Source organism: Phalacrocorax carbo, chromosome 2, assembly GCF_963921805.1.
Source record: "Phalacrocorax carbo chromosome 2, bPhaCar2.1, whole genome shotgun sequence".
Lineage (NCBI taxonomy): Eukaryota > Metazoa > Chordata > Aves > Suliformes > Phalacrocoracidae > Phalacrocorax > Phalacrocorax carbo.
In genome coordinates this window covers 129,486,787-129,509,032 of record NC_087514.1, presented here as the reverse complement: position 1 = coordinate 129,509,032, position 22,246 = coordinate 129,486,787, and the positions used below count along the sequence as shown (strand labels likewise).

The window sequence follows — 22,246 nt, the reverse complement described above, 5'->3', positions numbered from 1 at the left end:
TAGAGCTTTGCTTGATTCAATTAATCTTTCACAATGCCTACAGTGAAGAGGATTACTATGATACTTTTTAAAAGACCTTTGAAGCGGCCAGTTTTAAAACAAAATTTTAAAAAAGAGGGTTATTTCTAATGAGAATTACTCTACAACATTGATATTTGCTAGACCTGTTTGACTGAACACCCTCCTCTCTCTCTGAAGGTGGAAAAAAATCCCTTTAACTTCAAAGAAAAACTAACAACTAAATCTATGCTCAGGTCTGTCCAAAGGAGAGCAGTTAAAGCTACCAGACAGCCTTTAGACCTAACAAAACCACTAAAATCAGTATCTTGTTTTAACCAGCTTACTCTACCCAAATTACCTATGAGTAACAAAAAAAAACAACCAAACAAAAAAAAAGTCATTAACAATATTTAGTGGTGAGTGCGATGAAGATTCTTGCGCTACTCCCGGAGCAACTAAAGATGGTTTTATTCTCTACTGGCAGGAAACTGGAAGATTTTTGGTAAACAACTGGAGCCTGTATGTTTCTGTACAACACTGTACTTGCAAAACCTGAGGCTAGCTAATGAAGAATTATACAGTAACACAGACTAGCAGAGGCCAAATTATCCATCTAATTAGGGCTTAAGCCCCTACTTTAAAAAAAAAGCTATGAGCCCACTCCAGTCCCTTGTTTAAAAGCGCAATCTTTGGCATGCTAGGCAAAGGGATTGTACTCCTCACTTCCAAAAGGACTGGCAAAAGAGTCCAGTCTATGACTGAATTCTATAAAAGGCATTAAACTGCTTAATCATGGGTGAGAGAGGGATCATAATAGATTATATATGGCTTAATTATACCCTTCCGCAAATTATGACAATCTCATCAAAGAGTAAGACATGGGGCAAAGAGACAAAAAGAATCAAGTACTCTAACATTAAGCTCTTACAAAGCATTCTCCTTTAAAGATACAAAAACTCCAGAGCAGGTTTTTTTAAAGCTTCTCTCCATAGAACTGGAAATGAAAAAAAGTTCTGTTACTGTGGAAGAAGAACTTCCAAAAGTTCTTCTTGTCTTATTGTCACACTTGTGTTCTGTATACTAGCACGGGTCCACCATAGTGGTACCAGTACATCACTACAATTAACAGCAGTTAGCGCTTCTGGACAGGGGGAGGGGATTCCTTTATATCCAAAATTAAACCATTTAATAATGCATGAGCCGTACTAGATTTTGGGAGCAACATGAATCAAGAGAACATTAACTGTTACAAAGAAAACCACCAAATCCTCTGAAATTTGGAAGTCATCCTACTTGAAAGACAGAATTAAAACTGGCACTGGCCTTAGGATCTCCTCTGGGGAAGCAGCAATTACATCCACAAAGGACCTGCAGGGATGAGACACACCACCCTGGTGCAGAATACCTAGCGTCCTCAGCCTTCTGCACAGCCACAGGGACAGAGGGAAGCTGAATGCAGGGAAACTCACGGCTCCTGCTTTCCCAGCTGCCAGACAGAGCAAGAACCTGTGGACTTTAAAAGCTCCTGATAGTGCAGATCAGGCTCTGTCTCTCTGCTACAATGGCTACCCCCACAAATCCTTGTCATTCCTTCTGCTGCCTCAGTCTCTTCGTTCCACCTTCACTGCACACTTTCTCCTCTTCCTGTCTTCTTGTTTTGTTTGTCCCCTTGCTTCACCCTTCCACATATGCTTATCCTTTCATTTCTCCTGACATTAAAGTTAGGCGGCAGTAACAGACTATAATTAAAATTACTTCCAGCAGGGTCCCTTTCAATGTGCACCCAAGGCAGCAGTGTCCAGCTTCAGGACTCCACATCCAGCCTGGATTCAGACAGAAGCCACGGCACTGAAAATTGACCATGATGCAGGTGACTCAGCTGCAGAACATGTCACCAAAGCCAACTGTATGTACAAGAGTTGTATTTGGCTTACAAAGCTTATGCTCTTGCTTTCCTCCTCTCGCATTCCCTCACAAGTTCTCTGAAGCAGAGATTTCTGGCTACCTGTTTTGCAACACACCTAGCATAGTCAGGCCCCATTACAACTGTCAGACAACAACCATGAATGAAAAACAATTCAGATGTGACAAAGTGACAAACTTTGAAAGTTTGCTTCTAGTTCCAGTTAGCCAGGATATTTTTCCCTTAAAAGGAAAACGCAAGTGATAGGCTAACATGGTGCAGGAATTTGAAATGTGAACAGTTCAGCCTGTCTGCTGGAGAAAGTACAGGTCACAGGTTTTTCCTCAATTAAACAAGTTACATTCTGAGTTACGCTTTCAGGACTTTCAAAAATCTTGCCTGCTCTCTACTCAAGACAGGTTTGAGTGATGGGAACAAGGACTCCACAATCTGACAAGAAAACAAGGCAGCATTCATTTCTTTCAATAATAGTCACTGCTCAGAGTTCGAATGTAACAATTCACCCTTACCTCAACTTTGCTTCCCGGATCATGAGCTGTGGCAGGAAAGTAGACCACCTCCTGTACTTCATCCCTAGGCCGTGCAGAGTTCTTTCCAAACACCACCAGCCCATCTTTAGAACATGGGGGAAAGGCTACGAAACAGTAACTCGGGGGAGCTGCAGCCATCCTAGAAAGGAAAGCAGGAGCAAACTATCAGAAGTAGCATTTGCCGAACTCAGTTGCATGCATTAGAGAATCAGAGCCTACTGCTACTTGTTATGGCGAAGAGACAATGCATTCCCCTCTATCTTTCAGCGAATCGTGCAATGATAATGGAAGAACAGGTCAGCTCAGAGGAAGCTTATCTGGATTTAATAAAAAGAATTATAGTAATTTTTCAGACATTTTTCACCCAAGCCTTGTGAGGACATAAAGAAGAGGAATAAAGGCAAGATGACTGTAATTTAATGAGTCTACTTAGTCCTCACAGAAAGAAAAAAAGATATTCTGCACCAGAGCTGTTTGGGAACATATGACCTAGATGTATTCTGCTGACTCAGACAAGTGCAGAGACACAGAATAATTTTAAATAATTTACTCTCTCTGCTCCCATGCAGTTTAAAATTTTAAAAAAGGAAAGAGAAAACATGTTTGAGGGATTCCTGAGGGAAGACAATGGTGTAACTAGAAACAGAGCAAAGATATAGCACAATTGTATCAAAAACTGTCCGTCGATTTATCTACTCAGATCAGAGAGAGGCTGAAGCATTAATTGCAATTTATTTCCTCTGTGGTTTGTCTGCATTGCTGCTCTTGCCTAAATTTAATTGATTGTGGTTTATTTGTTTATGCAGGCTAGTGTGAGTATTCTTTAAAATGCTTATAAGATAGCACATACATTTTAAGATTTCAAGTGTTAAAAACCAAACTATGACACCACTGTAGCTGCTCTTGTGTACACTGCCATATCTAACATTTTTTCCCACCATTCAGGAAACTTCTGGCACCTAAGCCAGAAAGGTGGCTTACGTGGAGTATTTATTGCTTGTTAAAATAGCACTCAACACAGATGTCTGAGATTTCTTCATGGATCCCTCCACAATATCCCAAACAAGTAAAAATATCTGCACACATTTGGACTCCTTAGAACAACCAATACAATTAAAAGCTTCCCCCAAAAAAGCTGATAATTTATTTGAAAGACAATGCTGGGGGTGGGAGTGTGTGCAAAGCTTGTTTTGATCACTAACTTGGACATCTTTCAAACCATTCAAATTTGATTTTTTATTTTAAAGCAGTACCATTTGAGCACACTCTTTTCACAGAATAGCAGGCTTCCAATATTAAACCAAAGAATGCCTTTTGGATAAAGGCTATAATCCATAAAGTGGTAATTGTTTGTGAAGAAAACACTTAAGAGTTTGCCTGTAGTGGCCACACTGACACCCAACCTTGCAAAAAAACTTCAAGAGAAGGCATATGTTAAAGGTGCCCTCTACCAACACAATGTGGGGTGATGAATTGTCTAGGAAACTCACACAACCCTTGAATTTAGGCAAGATTATATACAAGAATAATCGGTCAGTTGAGTTGGAAACGCATTAGGAAACAAACCAACCCCTTTTTAGAAGCAGAGTTTTGACCAGTGGGAAGGGACAAGCTCCTATAAGCTGGAATTACTTCAGCTGATAAAATACATCCAGCAGAGAACACCTACCTGCAGGCTTGCATATTGTGCCAGTAAGTCTCAGTACGTTACTGCTTCTAGATGAGTGTCTTGCAGACACACAGGAAGACCAAAACCCCCATTTAATTACCACTCTTACCACTTGCGAGTCATCAGAGCATTTGCAATTAAACTGAAATGCAACATGTAGAGCGTTGCCCAAGCTTCACCACTAATGAAACCATTTAATATTTTGCTATGAATTATTCCAAGTATGTACATCTATTTTGCCGTGTTGGTGATGTGAACTTAACTGCTTCCCAGCATCCCAAGAGTTCACAACTACCTTCAGATAAGTCACCACTTTGTGCTCTAAATTTATCTTCTGCTGCCTTGCCAGACCAGCCAAAACCTTTAATAATTTGCAGCCTTACTGTGGATCTCAGTATTCAAAAGAAATATTTTCTTCATTCTAAACACAAACTAATACATAAGGCAGCAGAAAGACATTAGTCATCCAACAGCCTAGAAAGAAAGGTTGAAGTGATACACAGTTCTGATTTTTATTACATGAAGTTCTTCAACTTACATAACAAACATATTGCAAGGTAGGCTTAAAAAGATGAGAAGGAATACTTCGGCACTATGCTCCTGAATGAACTGGAAGGTATGCAAGGCAGACTTTTACATACCTGCAGACTAAGCATGCAGGGAAAAGAATTAAAAAACCTGTAGGTCTCTAATATTCTACAGACTCCTAAAGTGTTCCTTGGAATAAAGCAGGCTTATCTATATTTTGGAGTGGTTTTTTTTTTTTTCCTTTAAATATACCAACAGTTACTGAACCAAACCCAAATTGCTATTTTGGTAACACTTTTTAAGTATGAAAGTATATAACTAGAGTTCACGTCAACTGCCTGTATTTCATACAGGGGCGTATATAACAGTTGAACACTGCAAGCTGAACGTTACAACCCTGTACTGAAAACATGATTGTCATAAGAGTTGGCACTGGGATCTTAAATTAGGTTTCTAGAGAAGGAAGCTAGCTAGCAGTCTACTACAGTTTAAATCTACTCAGTTTGCTAGGTAGCAGTTCTTCCTAGAACCTTATTTGGTTCACTTTAAATACGGCAAGGATGGCAGTTTCTCAGATACACCCACAACCTGTGTTTGTTCAGAACACAACCGACCTTCATCTTCCTCCATCATGTAACTAAAGCAGTCTGTTAGCAGCTACCTACCTAAGAAGGACATTTCTACCTGCCTACTTAATTTTCCTTTTTTCTTAGTTCAACTGCAGGTTGTCCTCATTCTCATTTTCACACGTTTGCCACCTCTCTGTCCTCTCACAAGATACCATCCTGACTCAATACCAAACAAGCATCTTTCATCTACAGAAGGAACAGAACACTCCTTCACAGTACCTCTGATAAATCAGGCTAACTTACAAAACCAGCTACTATTAATTCCTGCTCTTCTTCCACGAATTTTGTAATTTTCTAATGAAATTTTCAAGAAAAACCACAAAAAACCACCCTGTTATTTGCTCCCCAAGTAAAAGGCAATCCTCAAAACCTTGGAAAACACTGGGAATGACTGCAAATAGATCTCAAAGAACACCTTTGTTGCCCATTCACAGCTGCAGTTCTTTACCACAAAGCATGTTAGCATACAGGCCTGATTTTCTCAACAGATTGTACCTCAGACATATGTTTTGGTGTAGACAGACAGAAGTAAACCTACACTGTATGTCAACAGGCCTTAGATTTGACTGCAGACAATTACACTCATGGAAGGGCCACTGCAAGTTAAGAGAAACAGGGACTATGCCACCTATTACAGGCTATGTCCGAAACCATCCTGCATACAAAAGCACTAGAATTAGACAGGGCGCTGTACGTTACACTATGCCACTACATAATAACTGCTGCTGTTTCAGGTAGTTAACAGGCATCACACCTGGTTGACCTAGAATCACTACAGGCACAATGGTTGAAAACCAGTTCTGAGCAACAACCCCAAGAAACATACTCCACTTGCTATCTTTTTATCTGACAAAAATGTACTATGTGATATTGCATGAGGTCATAATTTTTCCAGGGTCTCCTGGTCACTATGGCATTTAGCTTAGTTTGTGTTCAGACACTATGAAGAAGCTTTGTTAAACAAGTTCCTTTATTAAGACCTTCTCCCACTGTGATAAATCTTATTTAGAGACTGCCAAGCGAAATTAATTCTATGAACAAATCACTCTTACTGTCATTGGTAAAACAGACGAGCTTTTAAGTACTTTGATGCAGAAAGAAAAGAGTAACATCCACTGGGCGACATCTGGCTCCAAACATCACAATGTGAAATAACAGGTACAACAGTTACCAGGGCTTTATAAACACATCTGAACATCACTATACTCCTGAAATAGGGCAAACATAGAAGTGCTATTGCCTAGCACCACCTCAAGAAAACTAATCCATAAATCTTGAAAGACATTAAATACTAACCTTCAGGTTGAAGATATCAAGATCTGGAACATTTCACTCTACAGTATTTTCCATTTCACAGTGTTACGATCTTACAAACGCGAATTTGTATTAAGAAGGGTCACAAATTCTAATTAGAACAACTTGCACTATTAGTGACAAACTTTGTCCACAATCAAGATTTTCAGAGCGGTCAACCAGGAATAAAATTGTTATTCTTTAAGTCTGTACATAAAGATTGTGACATAATCTAATGAAAGCTTCATTTACATGTCATTTTTCACTTAGAAAAAAGGAACAAACAAATAATGCTGTTATAGCAACAGGCGCACAGGACAGATTGCAGAATCCCATCCTCCCCTCATGAACACATGACTGTCAGAGACGGAAGCCATGCTCCTGGGAGAACAGGGGCAGGCGTAAATTATTCCATGTGGTTTGGAACCTTACCCCAACCCAGGAAAACTGAAATAGCTTTGTATCCACAACAAGGTACTCTGAGCTTAGCAAGCTGGAGTCCAAACTGAAGAAAGGAGGATTTTCATACTAACTTGCTCCAGACCTTTTTGGGTTTTTTTCCAGAATAATACCATATAATGCTTCCCTGAAAGCTGCAATTCAGTGCTGAAATAATCTTTTATAAAGTTCAAGCATTTAACCACTACAATAAAATTACTTATCAGAAAAATAACTTTATTCTCCCATATCAAATAGATATCAACTCTTTGCAAGCCAACTAACTTTCCTGTTTACCAAAATACCCTGAAGACATTAAGCACAAATTACCAGTTTTACAGTTACAAATTATGTGAAAACTGGCTTGCCAATAGTAGCTTTCATAGTTGCTATGTCTTATTTTTAAAAAATTACCAAAAATAAAAATTCAATGTTATGAACTTTTAGTTTTTGAAGCTCTTCTAACAACTTATTTTTCAAGCAATTCCAAAACTTATTTCTAAAACAGTAAATCTGCTTTTGCCAACAGCAAGTTTTTTTCCTCTGTGTTTTGTTTTGAATGCAAAACAAAACAATAGGGTTACAATGAATGTGCACCACTTACTAGGAAGCAGTGGGTAATAAAAAGGATTAGTGTGAGAAAACGGTCAAAAAAAGGGTCCATCTTGATATCTAACTCACGCTTAGTGAGCTGAGCCAATATTTGCTCTTCATACCTTTTTAATTGCTGCTAACCTAATGCCCTGCAACTTTATCACAATAAAAGGTAAAGATGGCCCTGAAGTCACATATAAAAACCCTTTGGTTTTAATACAAGTTAGGTTAGCTGGGGTTTCTGGAATGTTAATTAACATTTATTGTTAACATTAAATAACGTTTCCAACAAATGAAAAAATTTTTGAAATAGCTATTCCTGTGTGTAGAGCTACTCCTTCCCTGACAAGGCACCATTTAGGACATGTTAAATGATACACATGTACAAACAGCTGTGTCCTTAATACGCTACACAAAATTTTTTCTTTCTACACCAATATAGTCTCTTCCCTAAAAATTTAATAATACCCAGTCACCATCATGTAGAGCAATATCAGACCAGTAAAAAATATTACATTGGAAGTCAGCTACTGCCATTACAGCTCCTCGTCACAAGAAATCAAAACAACACTCAAGTGGATATTAAGGAAGAGAAGTTCAGTGAGACCAAGCTGTCAGCACTGACAACAGGAAAGCATTCACCTCATGTTACTACAAGTAGAATTTAACTGTAAAATTTGCCTTGTATTGATATGATTTAACTCACAAGCTGGCAAAACTTCGGCTTGATCAAACCAATCCTTCACCTAGGAGCATAAGCACTGCATTCATTACTCAGCACGCCTATCCTGGCAAGTCTTCCAGCAAGGATGGAACCACGAACAACACACTTCGCTTTCATTCAGCTTAGTGAGGTTGCACGGATACATCACACACATTCTTGTTTCAAACATTTTCTAAGCTTGTCTTCAAGAATTTTGTTGGCATAACTGTCGAGCTTTCTGAAGCAGAGACATAACAAAGTGTTGTACAGGGTGAAGTCTAAACCCATCCTAAGCCCCAGTTTTTCAAGCACACCTGCAATTGCTGTAGGTAAACCATTGTTAATGCTGATGATAATCAATATCTTATTTTCAAGACAGTGAGGGTGTCCACAAAAACAAGGTGGGAGGTTTTACACTGGGGTTTCATCTCAGACCTCCACAGCATCTTGCTCAGCACACCAGTTTTACTGACCATATAGCCTAAATTTTCCACCCTCACTTCTACAGTTTCTTCAAATTAAATCTGATCTGGAACAGGTGCTTTAGGTATCAGAAATACAGAGGCTGCTAAACTCCTTGGTGTTAAGTTCTGAGTGCATTCTGGTGATGACAGCATTTTCTTTAACATTTATATTGCAAAAGGGATTTGAGCTGCTTTTAAAGTCCAGAGAGCACATTAAACCTTTTACAAAGACATACAGCTTGTTTCTCTATATTGAACGATGACTTTTCCTCACTATATCTTGGGCTTTTATAAAACAGAAACCCAGCTGTGCTAATACTTCTGAACTATTTCAGTAATGTTTAAAGATTTCAGTAAATCTGTTTTCACTACTACCAGAAAGGGTAAGTGACCTAACCTGCAAGAAACATTTACAGTGAAAAACTGAGAGGCACCAACTGAGCAAGGGTACTCAGATTTGGATCAAGGCTGTCTCATTAGGAAGGCAAGAATATATCGAATAGGCCACACATTATGCATTCTCAGCTCTTCCATATTTTTAATGGGGTGGCAGGAGAAAGGTCAGTTACAGCTTTGAAAACTTTGTTCAGGGTTTAGTTGCTGGTTTTGAATCTCTATTTTAACCTTCAAATCGACATGTTTCCTGTGCCTGAGACAAGCTTGTATTTCCATTTACAAATCAAGCCTAGTGTCTTATGCACAGACATGTGATCTCTGCATCCTGCAGAAAAGCAATGTTTCCAAAAACAGAAATGAAAAGCAAAATTCATTCAGCTGCAGGCACAGAACAAAGACAGCAAACTGAAAGGCACAATAATAATATTGTTCCCATCTTAGGAAACACTGAAAGGTTATTTTTTTAATTGACATTTTGGACAGTTTTAATGCATGACTTATCAGGAGAGAGGAAGGTTTCATTTATTAAGAAATTAGAAAGCAGAGACTATTCCTGAATATAAAGCACAAAACCATGCTAGATCTGTGTGCCCCTATCATCGGACATTTCATTATTAAACCTTAGTCCAACTGTTTGACTCTTTCCTTACCACCAATGGATGATGATACCAGTTTACTACTTGAAGGTACCACACCCAAACTTTGACTGTCTTTGTCCCTCTAAGCTGTGTCTGAGAAGACATCTAAGAGGAGTTATCAGCAGCTGAAACTTGCAAGCCATGCTCAACTTTTCTTTTTTTGTCTATATTAATTACATGCTAAAAATTTTTCAAGAATTTTCTCAAAATGAGCAACTTCTCAACCTTCTAGTCAGACATTTGGTATGGCCATTTTCTCCAGCAAGTTAACTTTTGAATTACAAGAAGTAGTGATTCCCTACACCAGCATAAAAATCAAGCTGCATTTCAAAGCTTTTCTAAGCAGTACACCCCCTTCGGTCATTTAACTGAGCAAATGCAGAGTAGGCCTTGAAAGAATTGAAAATTTTTCTCTTGCTGTATGTGGGAAAATTTGGAATATTCCTGGCAACAGCTGCCAGGTCTTAAGTCCTTAAGACTGCCTAACAAATTAGATACTGGCCATCAAACGAGCATGGTAAAACTCTTCAGCACTTAAAGTCCTAACAAACAGTAACATTTCAGCTGTTACAAGAGTTTACAGTCCCGACCAACCAGTTCTAGTTTAATTGTCTAATACAGCCTCAACCAGCCTTTCAGAGTAGGCATCTTTCAAAAGAAGACAGGATCTTATTTTTTGCCTCAAGTAATCTGAATTATGTTAATGAAAACATAGTTCTATTTAAAAACAAATGAGGGTTGGTCATCCCAAAGACAAGATTTCAGTCTCATTTCCATCACAGGCTGTGCATACAGGGAAAAATTCATTATTTATACAGACTTTTCACTGAGTGGATGTCAATGCACTTAATTAAGTCTCCAAGCAGTCACAGAACTCTATCCTTTTTGTAGCTGCTATTCCAGCCTGCAGTCTAAGGTCATATTTGTAACATACTCCATTTCATAGAAAAGCACCTGTTTTCCTGCCTCTGTCACTGGGGGCAGAGCCCCTTGTTAGGAGCTTCTGGCATCCAAAGCATCTTTGTACAACACACAACTTCATAATGAGAAGTCGCTAACTGCTGCATAATACTTAGCCATGTAGCTTTCCCTCTTCATAGAGCCACCACAATCCAGTTTTGGGGTTCAGTTAGGTCTTGATCACTGCACAGGAGAGGCTGGCCGCCTCCACACATAGCTGGCTAATCCACACTGACTGGTAGTCATTTCAAATTAGCAACATGGTTATGTTAACAATGGGTAAAATAAAAGCATCAAAATACCTCGTTGGAAGTCTCAGTTTAGTTTAGAATATAAACTAAAACAGCAGCAAGTGTTCCATACTAGCAAAAGAGTTTGTAAACGTTAGGATGTAATGCAACACATTATGGCAGAAACCAGCCATTTGGGTACCTTACAGAGGCAGGTATATCTAGCAATTCTGTGCAATTTCTCAATCTGCTGAATTTACAGAAAGAGAATGCCAAAAGACTACAGGGACAATGGCCAGCTTCACAACTCTTCAAGTCCATAATAAATACAGAAATTCTTACTGGAAGTTTCTAGCATAAACCAGCACACTTTCCCACACGCAAGCTGTGTAAAGCATCCACGGTTGTTGACTACTGAAGGGGAGAGTGAGGAACCAAATTCAGTACCCTTTACCAAAAATACCAAACTCAGCAAAAGTAAACAAACAGAGCTCAAGCCATGCCCTACTTTAACAGCAGAAAAAGTTACTTATGTCTTCCAAAAAAGGAAGTTACCATAAAAGTATCAAACTCTAAATACAGAAGTACTTTCTGGGAGGAAAAAACCTACTCATATCAATAAAGGATCTCCATCTACCACATTTGCCTCAATACAACACCTGTCTTTGTAGACTGTCTATGTAAGCTCTGTGATCTAAACTACTTGGCAAGTTTATAGCACTGTGAATGCTTTAAGTTAACTTCAGTCTTGATTCATCTCAAATCAGTGGAAGTCCTGTGTTCACAGAGATCAACTTCCTAAATATATTTGACTGAAGACTTGTTTTGAGGCTTCTTTTTGTTTGGCAAGAGGGTTTGGGTGACATGTTGTGAACAAACCAGTTTGCTTAGAGATGCTTTAAATCCCTAATTTTAAATCAGCTTTTAGACCAATAGCTGAAACGGTAATAACCTATAACCAAATGAGTCAGTTACCCCACCTCCCACAAGTTCATGTATTTATTATCCTCTAAACTACTGAGCAAATTTATCATACATAGATAGTTTGCATCACAGAATTTACGAAGTGTACTGCAACACAACCACTTCCCTGGGATTATTAAAGTTTCATATCTTACAGGTATGGATGGCTTTACTCAGTTCAAAGGACATTTTTCATAGGGGTAGATTTACGTATAAATGTACGTATGTGTAGGATTGGGACCCTAACGAAGCTGTCTTCTGCTTGAGATCCTGGTTTAATATAATTTTTTCCACCCTATAATTATCAGTACTGGAGAAAATGTCTTTTTTTATTTTTAAAAGCAGGTCACTCATAGCCTCCAGTAGCACAAATAAAGACTTCACTTTTGTAGACTCTCGCAGGAAGGTATATCTGCTCATTAGCCGGCTCAAGTGAACAAAACCATCACATACCTACCTGAGTGTGACAGTATGCTTACAAACGCTCACGAAGGCATCCAGATTTCAAGGTGACTGTATGAAAAGGCACCTTCAAAAAAAAAAAAGGTGACACGCACACAAAATCCAGGCCGGGTCCTTAAAGAAGGGAAAGCAGCAGCTACGAGAGAGCGCGACCAGGGAAGGCAGCGACCAGGGAGCCTTCCTTCCAACCGGAAGGCAAGGGACAGACGGGGACAGTGTCTGCCCATGCCAGCCCCAAACACAGAGCCCCCTCTCCTCCCGCCGCGGGACCCCGACCCGCACCGCCGGGGCTCGGCCTGCCGCCCCCGCGGGCCGGGGGAGGCCGGCGGGGCAGCCATTACGCGGTGCCCGCCCGCAGCCCCCGCCCAGGGCGGCGCGGTGCCTCCCGCCGCGGCCGCAGGAGCAGGTGCACGGAGGCGCTGAGGGACATCATCGCCACGGGAGGACGGCGCCGGCACCCGCCCCGGGAAGCCGGCTCTGCGCCATCGTCCCCCGCCCTCCCCACACCACCGCCGCCGCCCGGCGCTGACGGGGCGAGCCCCGCCGGGGAGGTCGCTGCCCGCAGACCCTGCATACTCCCCACCCCACAGTAAGGAACTAGCGCAGCCCCGCCGCTCAAAGGAGGAGGGAGACGGGGAGATGGCGCGCCGCCCTGCCCTGCCCCGCAGCGTTACCGGCGCCGTTACCGTACCTCAGCGAACCCGACTCTCCGCTCCGCTCCCCTCAGCCTGGCGGCGGCGGCGGCGGCCCCTGCCGGTGGGAGCAGGCGCGGCGCGCGGCCCCCTCCCCCCTTGCGCGCGCAGCCGCCGCCGAACCGCTCCGCGCGGCGAGTACCGGCCGGTGCGACGGCGGCGGGGCCGGCCGTGGCGAGGCGCTTCGCCCACGGTCACCGCGGGCTTCAGGGACTGCCCGTTTCTGGTGTTTCACCACGGCTGCCGTGTTGGCACCAAGCCTTCCCTCAGAGCCGTTCCTGCCCTTGCCCGGGGTCTTCCCGCCGCCCCCACGTCGCCGCCGTGAGGGAGAGCGGCTGTCCCAGCTCCTGGCGGCCCCCTGCCACCCTCCCTCACGGCGAGAGGCGGTGGCCGCCAGTGCCACGCGTGGGTGGGTGTACCCTCAAATGCCACAGCGAGGCAGAGGCCACCAAAGCGCCAGGACGTGAAAATGGCACCAAGAAGAAGCGTCCACCTCCCGCGTGGTGGGTGGGGAGTGGTGGGCGCGGCCTCCCCCTGTCCGTCTCGGGGACCCAGAGGGGGCACAAATTCGCGTGCCCCTTCACGTTAGGCATTGGAAGAAAAGGCGCTCGTTCAGTTTTAGCGATATAATTGTATGTGTGACTTGTGTTCCTCTGTCTCGCGCACAGGATAAGGCTAGAAAGTCAAGCAGGTGGTTTAAGACGTAGCTGCAACCTCATTAACCAGTCAAACCGCTGGATAAAGAGTCCACCAAACTTTGCAAAGCTGATGGGATGATCTCGTGATCAGGGACTTCTCTGCTGACCGCCTGTGAAGTGTCATGGTGGGCTCCTGCCCTTCTGGTGGCTGAATCACTGGGGTCCTCAGCAAGAGCACCAGCACCGCCAGGCCCAGCGCAGAATGGCACTGACTGTCCCTCTGAGACTTGGTGTAGAGCACAGCATGCCTCAGCCATGGCGCATGGAGCAGATGGCCGGTTCTGTTTGCCAATGCCCCCCCAAATGGGGCTGTCCCATTGTGTACTTGGTCCTCAACACACAACGTGTGCCTCCATGCAGAGGTGAAAATAGTTTCACTTCTAGGTGTAATCATGCAGGTTCATGGCTACCCAGTTAAACGGCTCTGGTTTAGGGAAAACAAACATGGTTTGCTGGTGCAAGGTAGCACCTTTACATTTCTATCTCTGTCTTAAAGGACAGGAACCTTGCTGCATGCTCCACTGATGCCTGCCCCAGACCAGACACTGTGGAGAATGGACTGCCAAGTGTGGGAAGACAGGAAGGTTAAAAGGAAGCTGTGGAAGAGGTCAGAAATGCAAGGATGAACCAGTAGGCAGAAAAAAGCATTAAAAACTAGAGCATTTCAGCAGGAGAGCGGGAAGAAGCAAGTATGTTAGGTTGATGCAGCAGTCTAGAACTGAGGGAAGACACAGAAAATATAGAAATCTCTAAAAGAGCATTTGCATAAGTCCCAGAGGTTTAGTCGCAGCCATTGCCTCATTTCACAGATTTTAATGCTTTTTGCCAGCAGAACTAATTACCTGAAAGTACCCTGTCAGAATGTCTTCTACAGTGCTGCACAACTTGGTGGTCAGAATTGGGTTCCTTAGGATATTTGCTTTTCTTCCTATCTCTCTTCAGGAGCGTAACTCATTAACATAGGCCAAGCCAGCCTGACATGTCTGCAGAGTCAATTGCCACAAAAAGCATAGTCACTCCAAATTTCAGTTAGTACTACACATCATTCACTCCTACAAGGTAAGAATCAAGACACTTAAATATTGCACTGCTTATTAGATCAGGACATCTAGTTTAGTAATCTGGCAAAAGAAAAACAACAAGACAGACAGAATCTGCATATGGGACCCTAAATAAAAAGAAAATTTAGAAGAAAAAATCCTGGAACCATATGCAGGAAAAAGAATTTTTTTTTCATCACCACCACAAGCAGCAGAAGAATCCATGGGTCTGCACATGTTCGGAAATTATGGATAAGCTTTGGACACTGTTGCTGTAAACTTAATTGCAGACCAGAAGTTGCAACTTCATTACATAACCAAAAGAGCAAGTAATTTGCTGTTCCCAGTCTAAATCTCAGTGAATGTGAAATATTGTGGCACCTGCACCTTTTGGGCATATATCAGTAACTGGAATAGGAACTAATTTAGAAGTCATTACTTAGCCTCAATGCTTTTGATTAAAAAGCCGGGCTGATCGTTAGCAACACGGAGGCCTTCATACTCTAAGATCTTCCATTACATATTTTAAGCAAGACCTTTGTTTTCCCCTGACATCAGAATTGCAGTTGAATATGTTGCAACAGAAAAAAAGGCTGGGTATGTCCTGCTTAAAATATCTAACTGAAAGGTGATTTGGATCACTGGAAAGCTGAGGAGTTTCTACGAGTTTAATTGTAACAACTTCAGTTCGGCATAACAACCCAAATTCCTTGCTCTGGAGTTACATCAAGGATGAACTGTGTCATAAGCAGCTTGCTGCTTAGAATCAGAAAGATAGCTGATGAAAAGAGCAGGTGCAATTTAAAAGAGGGTTTAAATTATATCCTATAACACACCACTTAGATTACCCATATTACGCTCACTTAGATGACTAAATCTATTCTCTAATTACACTGGAGATTATTGTGGCTGAGTATAATCTACCTAAGAATTATTAGACTGTGTACAGAATTATTACATACCGGCAAAGCAGAAATCTTTGATGCTTCCTTTCTGTGTAAGCTGCCATGAACTGAGCAAAGCAGCAAGGATGAGTGGTTAGAGCGTGGTCTTGGGAATCAAGAGACCCTGGGGTGTATGTTGTTCTGCCATAAGCTTGCTGCTCGACTTTGGGTAAATACTGGAACCTCGTGGCAATTAAATTACTTCATACATGAAATGGGGAAAGCATTTACTCACAGCTGTATCTTTGAAATCTTTGAGTGGAGATTGCTGCGTAAACAGAAAATACAAAATTACAGTAATTAGGACAAATCCACAATGCTTATCTATTGATTATTTGTTATTTATCTTTAATAACATAACAGCAGAATTTATGGATATTAAAAAATGTTTTTTTCTCCTGCAGAAGATAAGTTTCCAATGGGATGCAACATCAAAGGAGGAGAGTGGGAAGGACGCTTCTTTAGAAAAGAGAATTTCAAAGAACCTTTGTTCTGTGTTTTAGCTGTGAAAGGAAGAGACCAAAAGGCAAACACAGCAACATATAGCTTAAGTTACAGTTTATTTCTGTTCTTTAAACATCTCCTTAGTTGGAGATCAGAGCCTATTCAGCAGAAGTAGTAACCCAAATCCTCGAGACACTGCAGCACTAATCTTTGAGTCATAATTTCTACAATACTTTCCTCTGCAAGTTCAAGACAGCAGCTGTGCAGGCATATGACCAATGGAACTAGTTTTCTCAGCAAAGAGTATTTAGAAGGAGAGAAGCTGGCTTAATGCAGATGGTAAAGACGACCATCTAACTGTTGAAATTATATTAAAAAGTACTGTGATAGATTTTGGAGAAGGGCTAGTGCAGCCAAGAAAGCCTGTTTACTGGTAATCATTTTCATTACTTCAAGCCACCATCTTAGTCTTGTTCTCTTTGGTGGAGCACTGATTTGGAGTACCTGAAAATCAGATGAACTGGGGTAGTACAGAGCAAATGTACCTGGTTGCTGTGAGGTCAGAATTCTAAGCCTATTCCCGTAAAGGCATCCCACTAAGCTTAAATTAATCATCTTACAGGGAGTCACAGGAACAAAAAACTTCTTACTTACAGAAGAGTTAGTAATGTTGAAAAACCCTGTGAGCCCCTAGGATAATAGTTACACCATAGGCCAGTAAATCCAATGTCGTAGAACAAATCCAAAGAGCAAAAAGTATCAATAGTACTTGGGTGCTTAGGGTTTTTTATATAGTCAGAGAGTTGAGAGTACTTCTCCCACACTAAAGGTGGCTTCTCCCATAACAAAGAAAGAGGGTGGCAGGTGCAATATTCTGATGTGAAGTAAATACTTCACCTGCTGGACTCAGTGAGCGTTCAAAATGAAAAAGATACAAGAAATCCTGACTGCAGCCCCTTTATCCAATTACAGCATTGAAGATTAGTCTATGTAAATGGCTGCAGCTGTACATAAGATGTCAGTGTAGGCACAATGGCAGCCTTAGATGCCGAGCTCTTACTCTCTTACTCATGCACCGCAGAAGGTGATTCATTTCTCCATTGCACAAGCGACATAATGGAAGAAAACTGCTCAGCCAGTGTCACAGGGACAGAAGACAGCATGCTATGAGGACTCTGCCCCCAGTACAGTTACCCTCAGTGTCTAGAAACCTGTCAGGGACAGCGCTGAACCCTACAACCAACCTGCTCCATTGCCCATTCAAAAAGGTTGGCTTTTTCTGGAGTAATGGTTGGATTTATCAAAAAAGCATCTGTCTGTTGCTTTGTCTTAATAAATTTTGTCATCTTCCTTGCTTTAATTTACAGTAACCTGTGACAGCATACTAATTTTCATAACTCTAAAAGGTACCCCAAGACACATTTATTATTATTGGCTTATACAGTCCGTGAGCCTGGAGCTTTTTTAGCGTGTTAGAACAGCACCCGTAACAATGAGGCTAAAATACTTGACAATAGCTTAAGACTCATAACAATAAATAGTTAAGGTGGGTGGAAGAAGGAAATGTCGTCCTGAGAAGATAAGCCAGTAATGACAACAAAGCAGAAGAAAATACAGAGACAACAGCATTACTTTCTTATGCAATGATCCTGTTTAATCTTCATGTATGGTTCCCTTGTTATGATGCTGCCTGTACAGAAATGTTTGTAGCAGACCCATGAACTGGAAAAGGCATCTCGCGTCCCTCTGCAAGAAATGCGCTATAGTTACTCTGTGCTATATAGTTACCCTTATTCAAATTATATTAAAATTCAAACATAGGATTTTTCTCAGCATTATTCAAAAAATTGCAACAGCTTGAACATAAATCCATAAGATAAAAACAGTTCTGGTGTTATGCAGGTGATACAGGAATTTGTTAAAGTGACTGCATACCTGAAGCAGCTTTGTATTTTATATTAGCGTGTCCTGCCCCAATAACCTACGTGTAAACTGCTGCAAATTAAATCACAGCACTTAAAGATGGGACAGTAATACAAAGGGCAGAAAATGCCACTACACCATTTATCAGCCAGCTGGTGCTGTGCAAATAGCGCTCATTCAGGGAAAGTTACAGTTTTCTGATTAGTTACCACAGCAACAGGTCTGCTGAGTAGCTTTAAAAGTTACGCATCTGTCAGCAAGCTTTTTTTCTCCTCCCATGCACAGCATACACGAGGGGCTGTGAGCAGTGGCATGTCCTTCCTAGGCTACAGATGTTTTTGCTGCAGCATTTTCCACTTTTCAGAAGACTTAAAACGTGGACAGTCTTTCTTTTTTTTTTTTTTTTAATACAGCTTTAAGGAGTCCTGCCTCCAAAAATCCCCCTCAATGATTAAGTCATTTTCCTTATTCATGGAAGTGGTAGCTGCAGGTGAGAAGGTACCTCTAATAACGGAAATGCTTCAAATTAAATAAAACAAGTCCTTCTGGCTCCTGTACTTCCAAAAGGATGGGAAAAATATATTTTTCAAAATATCCACAATTGAGTATTTCCTTCTCATAAAGGAATCCATTTACATAAATGGCCTTGTCCACAACGTACAACTGGAAAAGAGTAGCTAATAGGAGATGGGAAAAATAACAAAGCTCGAACCTTATTGTACATTTAATGCTGGCTGTGTGTTATTCCTTCTGTACATATTTTAATAAAGAAATGTCAATAATAAATTACCCAGGAGTTTTTAAATTTCTTTGTATTGGCTGTGGATGTCAGCCAAGGAGAACTGGATGGCAGCAGAGCTGTTCCCCTGCCTAATGTTTTGTTAAGCTTTGGAGAAGAGAAAGCTGAGGGGTGACCTATTGGCAGTCTGCGGCTTCCTGAGGGAGGGCAGTGGAGGAGGAGGCGGCGATCTCCTCTGGTAACCAGCGACAGGACACGAGGAAATGGAATGAAGCTGTGTCAGGGGAAGTTCAGGTTGGACATTAGGAAATGGTTCTTCACTGACAGGGCTGTTGGTCACTGGAACAGGCTCCCCAGGGAAGCAGTCACAGCACCTGTCAAGAGTTCACCAGCATCTGGGCAATGCTCTTAGTCATATGATTTAGTTTTAGGTAGCCCTAAGAGGAGCAGGGAATCGGACCTGATGATCCTTATGGGTCCCTTCCAACTTGAGACATTCTACAATTCTACTTTCTCTCCTATTTCCCCCCAGTGCAAAGGCCACTGGTGTTTTCTCCAAGCCTGGCCTTACATCCCCAGGCACTGGTCTAACAGCATGAGCCTGGCTGGTGCCCCTCCCGTCTGTCCAGAGACACCAACACATCCTCGTGCTGCCTTCCCACAGCTCCCTGCTCAAGAAGCAAGGCATGAAGGTTCTAAGCAAGTGGAGGACTGGCAGAGCTTATTAACTGGTGTCCTAGAGCTCACCTCAAAAGCCTGCCTTCACACAGCCCCACCACTGCAGGAACAGCTGGTGGTAGCTGTTTCGAAAGGGTGCCACAGTGAGCTGGACTTGGCTCAGGCTAGCAGTAACAGGATCTGGTACCAAATGAATAGGAGCATTGGCCGTTTCTGCTCCTTACGTGCTCCCATTGCAGTTTGTGCTCATTTGTCAGCAGGAAGATGAGCACGCCTGGGAGCTTTGTTTCAGACTGTTTTGCAGAAGGAGAGCACTGAATTGTTTCATAGTGCAAGTCTACATCACAATAATGTCCGTGTTAAGCCCAGGCTTTAACCCAACTAAAAATAATTACAGTAGCAACGAGGACATGACAGCACTTAAGGGCTGAAATACTGGATGCAAATGTAAATTCTTACCTTCTGTTAAAAAGAAGGAGCATCGCCAGTCTTACCTAAGTATGGTCATCAGCATTGCCAAGGGCAAGATCCAGCAGGGACATAATTTTCTTTAAGCTATCTTTAGTCTGTTAGCTATAGCCATATATATTCTATACCCAGAGATGGAAACAGGGTCACCAAGAACATTTTGCATTGTATTTATTGAATGAAAACCTGTTCTCTGAAGACATATCCCAGTAGATTAAAGAGCCCAGAGCTAAGCTGTGTTATTTACTCCCAGACAGCAGGCCAAGCACGCAAAAGAAATAGGTATTACCTAGTTGACAGCTCAGGGAAAGAGGCAGAAGAGGAAACATCAGTTGCTTTAAAGAAATTTCAATGGCAATAAAATGTAAGAGGACAGGATTGATTCAATGCTTTCAGCCTGGCTCCCAGATGAGGAATCAATTATCCTGTGTCATTTAATCTCTTTAAGCAGGTCATGACACAAACTAGAAATTAGAAGCATTGTATCTAATACGAAGAGCAGTTCTTAATGGTAGTTAGCATCAGCCTCAAATTTTTTTTTTAGAGAAAAACATAACTGGGATTTGGGGAGCTCTGAAGAGTTGGTTCCACTAGACTTCTGCAGGCAGATTCTAATATTTTAAAAGTGGTTATTGTTTACCTAATGGAGATGCAGAGAGTTATTAAAAAAAAAAAAAAAGGAAATACTACCCCTGTGGACAAACTCCAGCCCTCCGTCAGGAACACGGCCTTTGGAAACCTTGCACAAAATTCCTTCCCTGACGTGTTTCAAACTATCCCCTGTCTTCATGGCAAAGTTCTCAGCTAAACCAAACTCCTGCTTCTTTGACATTGTTCAAGAGAACAGAAATATCACACGGCTCCTAACCGGGTGCAACCCCTAGCTGAACCAGCCTGCTTTTAGAACAGAACCTCCTAAAAGGCAGAAATGTGATGCAGGAGGAGGCTCCATCTGAATCCCCTCCAGGCTGGGAGAGCTGAAAATGAAGGTCCGTGTCCCTGTGATAGATATATAGCTTCCTACCGAGCTTTTCAATTACATTTCTTGTGTGAAACTGTTGACATAATCAAGCACAAGCATAAAAACAGAAGCAGGATAGCTAAAGAAAGATCCTATCTTGTCAGAGAGTTGTTTTTCCTATGTACCAGTAAAAAACTAGGCCACAGAATGTAAGCATTACGATTAACTTCCAAGAGAGGCTAAAATTATCCAGGATTATACAAATATAAGCAGTTTTTGTTTATTTCCTGTTACCAAAAACAATTCAGTGTTGAAGATATATGAAGGGTTTTGGGGCGGTAGGTTTTGGGTGGGGTTCTGGTGGTTTTTTTTTTTTTTTTTTTTTTTTTTTGTTGGTTTTTTTTTTTTTTTTTTTTTTTACAAAAACTCTATAATGAGGCTGATGTATTTTTAAGAAGCAGTCAAATGCAACATAGCTATTTTGAATACTCTTTAATGAACCTTGGAAGCGTGAATTTAAACTTTGTTACATAAATCATTATAGAAACTGGCTGAAGCAGTGATTTCTAGTCAAAGTCAGATGAGGAACCAGCTTTATAATTTGCAGTACCTACATCAGTGACTGCCAATGTCCTTTCTGCCAAGTAAGCAGATGCCAAATGATCTAGAAAAATATCTTTTGTTTCTCACATCATTCTGCGTACTTCCACTCTCACCATGCTTCCCCTAGTTTTGCTCCTTTTCCTGGAATGCCCCAAAGCAGTGAGCTCTCCCCATTCTGCTAATACTTGCCACCTGAAACTGGGATTTCTGGAGCAAGGGATAGACCACCTCGTATCTAACAGCAGAAATGATGGGGTGCGGGGAGCATGTATGACAAAAACGACTGTAATTTTAAGGCTGACCTGTAACACCTATTTTTACATGGAAGTACTCAGGAAACACGCTATGGATCATTTTCATTCTCTGTGTCATGGAGAAGAAACTACAGTAGCAGTTTGTTCAATATGTACTTAGCACTGCAATTTTATGACTCTGTCATATATAGTACTCACCAAAACACCTCTATACTGGGGATGTTGCTGGCAGCACAAGGACATATGGTACTGAAAATCAAAGATTTAAGACCCAATAAAGCGATTCCTTCGTTTTCAACACTCTTTGCCTTGTCAGTTGATCTCAAATAAAGCTTTAAAAACATTTCAGACTATAAGCATCATTCCTGAAGCTTTGCCAAA

At 41.6% G+C, this 22,246-nt stretch overlaps 1 protein-coding gene across 2 annotated transcripts in view; it reads right to left on the bottom strand.

Moving 5' to 3' along the window:
* Nucleotides 1-13,534, bottom strand: part of SCRN1 (secernin 1) — a 40,737-nt gene extending 27,203 nt beyond the window's left edge. Inside the window, exons 1-3 of one of the 2 annotated variants that reach the window (XM_064444337.1) lie at nt 13,113-13,198; nt 12,417-12,488; nt 2,434-2,593 (exon numbers count right to left, since the gene is read on the bottom strand). In XM_064444337.1, the coding sequence (XP_064300407.1) occupies nt 2,434-2,592 (159 nt within the window). In that variant the 5' untranslated portion in view covers nt 2,593; nt 12,417-12,488; nt 13,113-13,198. Of the gene's footprint in view, nt 1-2,433; nt 2,594-12,416; nt 12,489-13,112 lie in introns of both variants that reach the window. The other variant, XM_064444338.1, reaches the window with a different exon arrangement.
* Between the last annotated feature and the right edge of the window lie 8,712 nt (nt 13,535-22,246).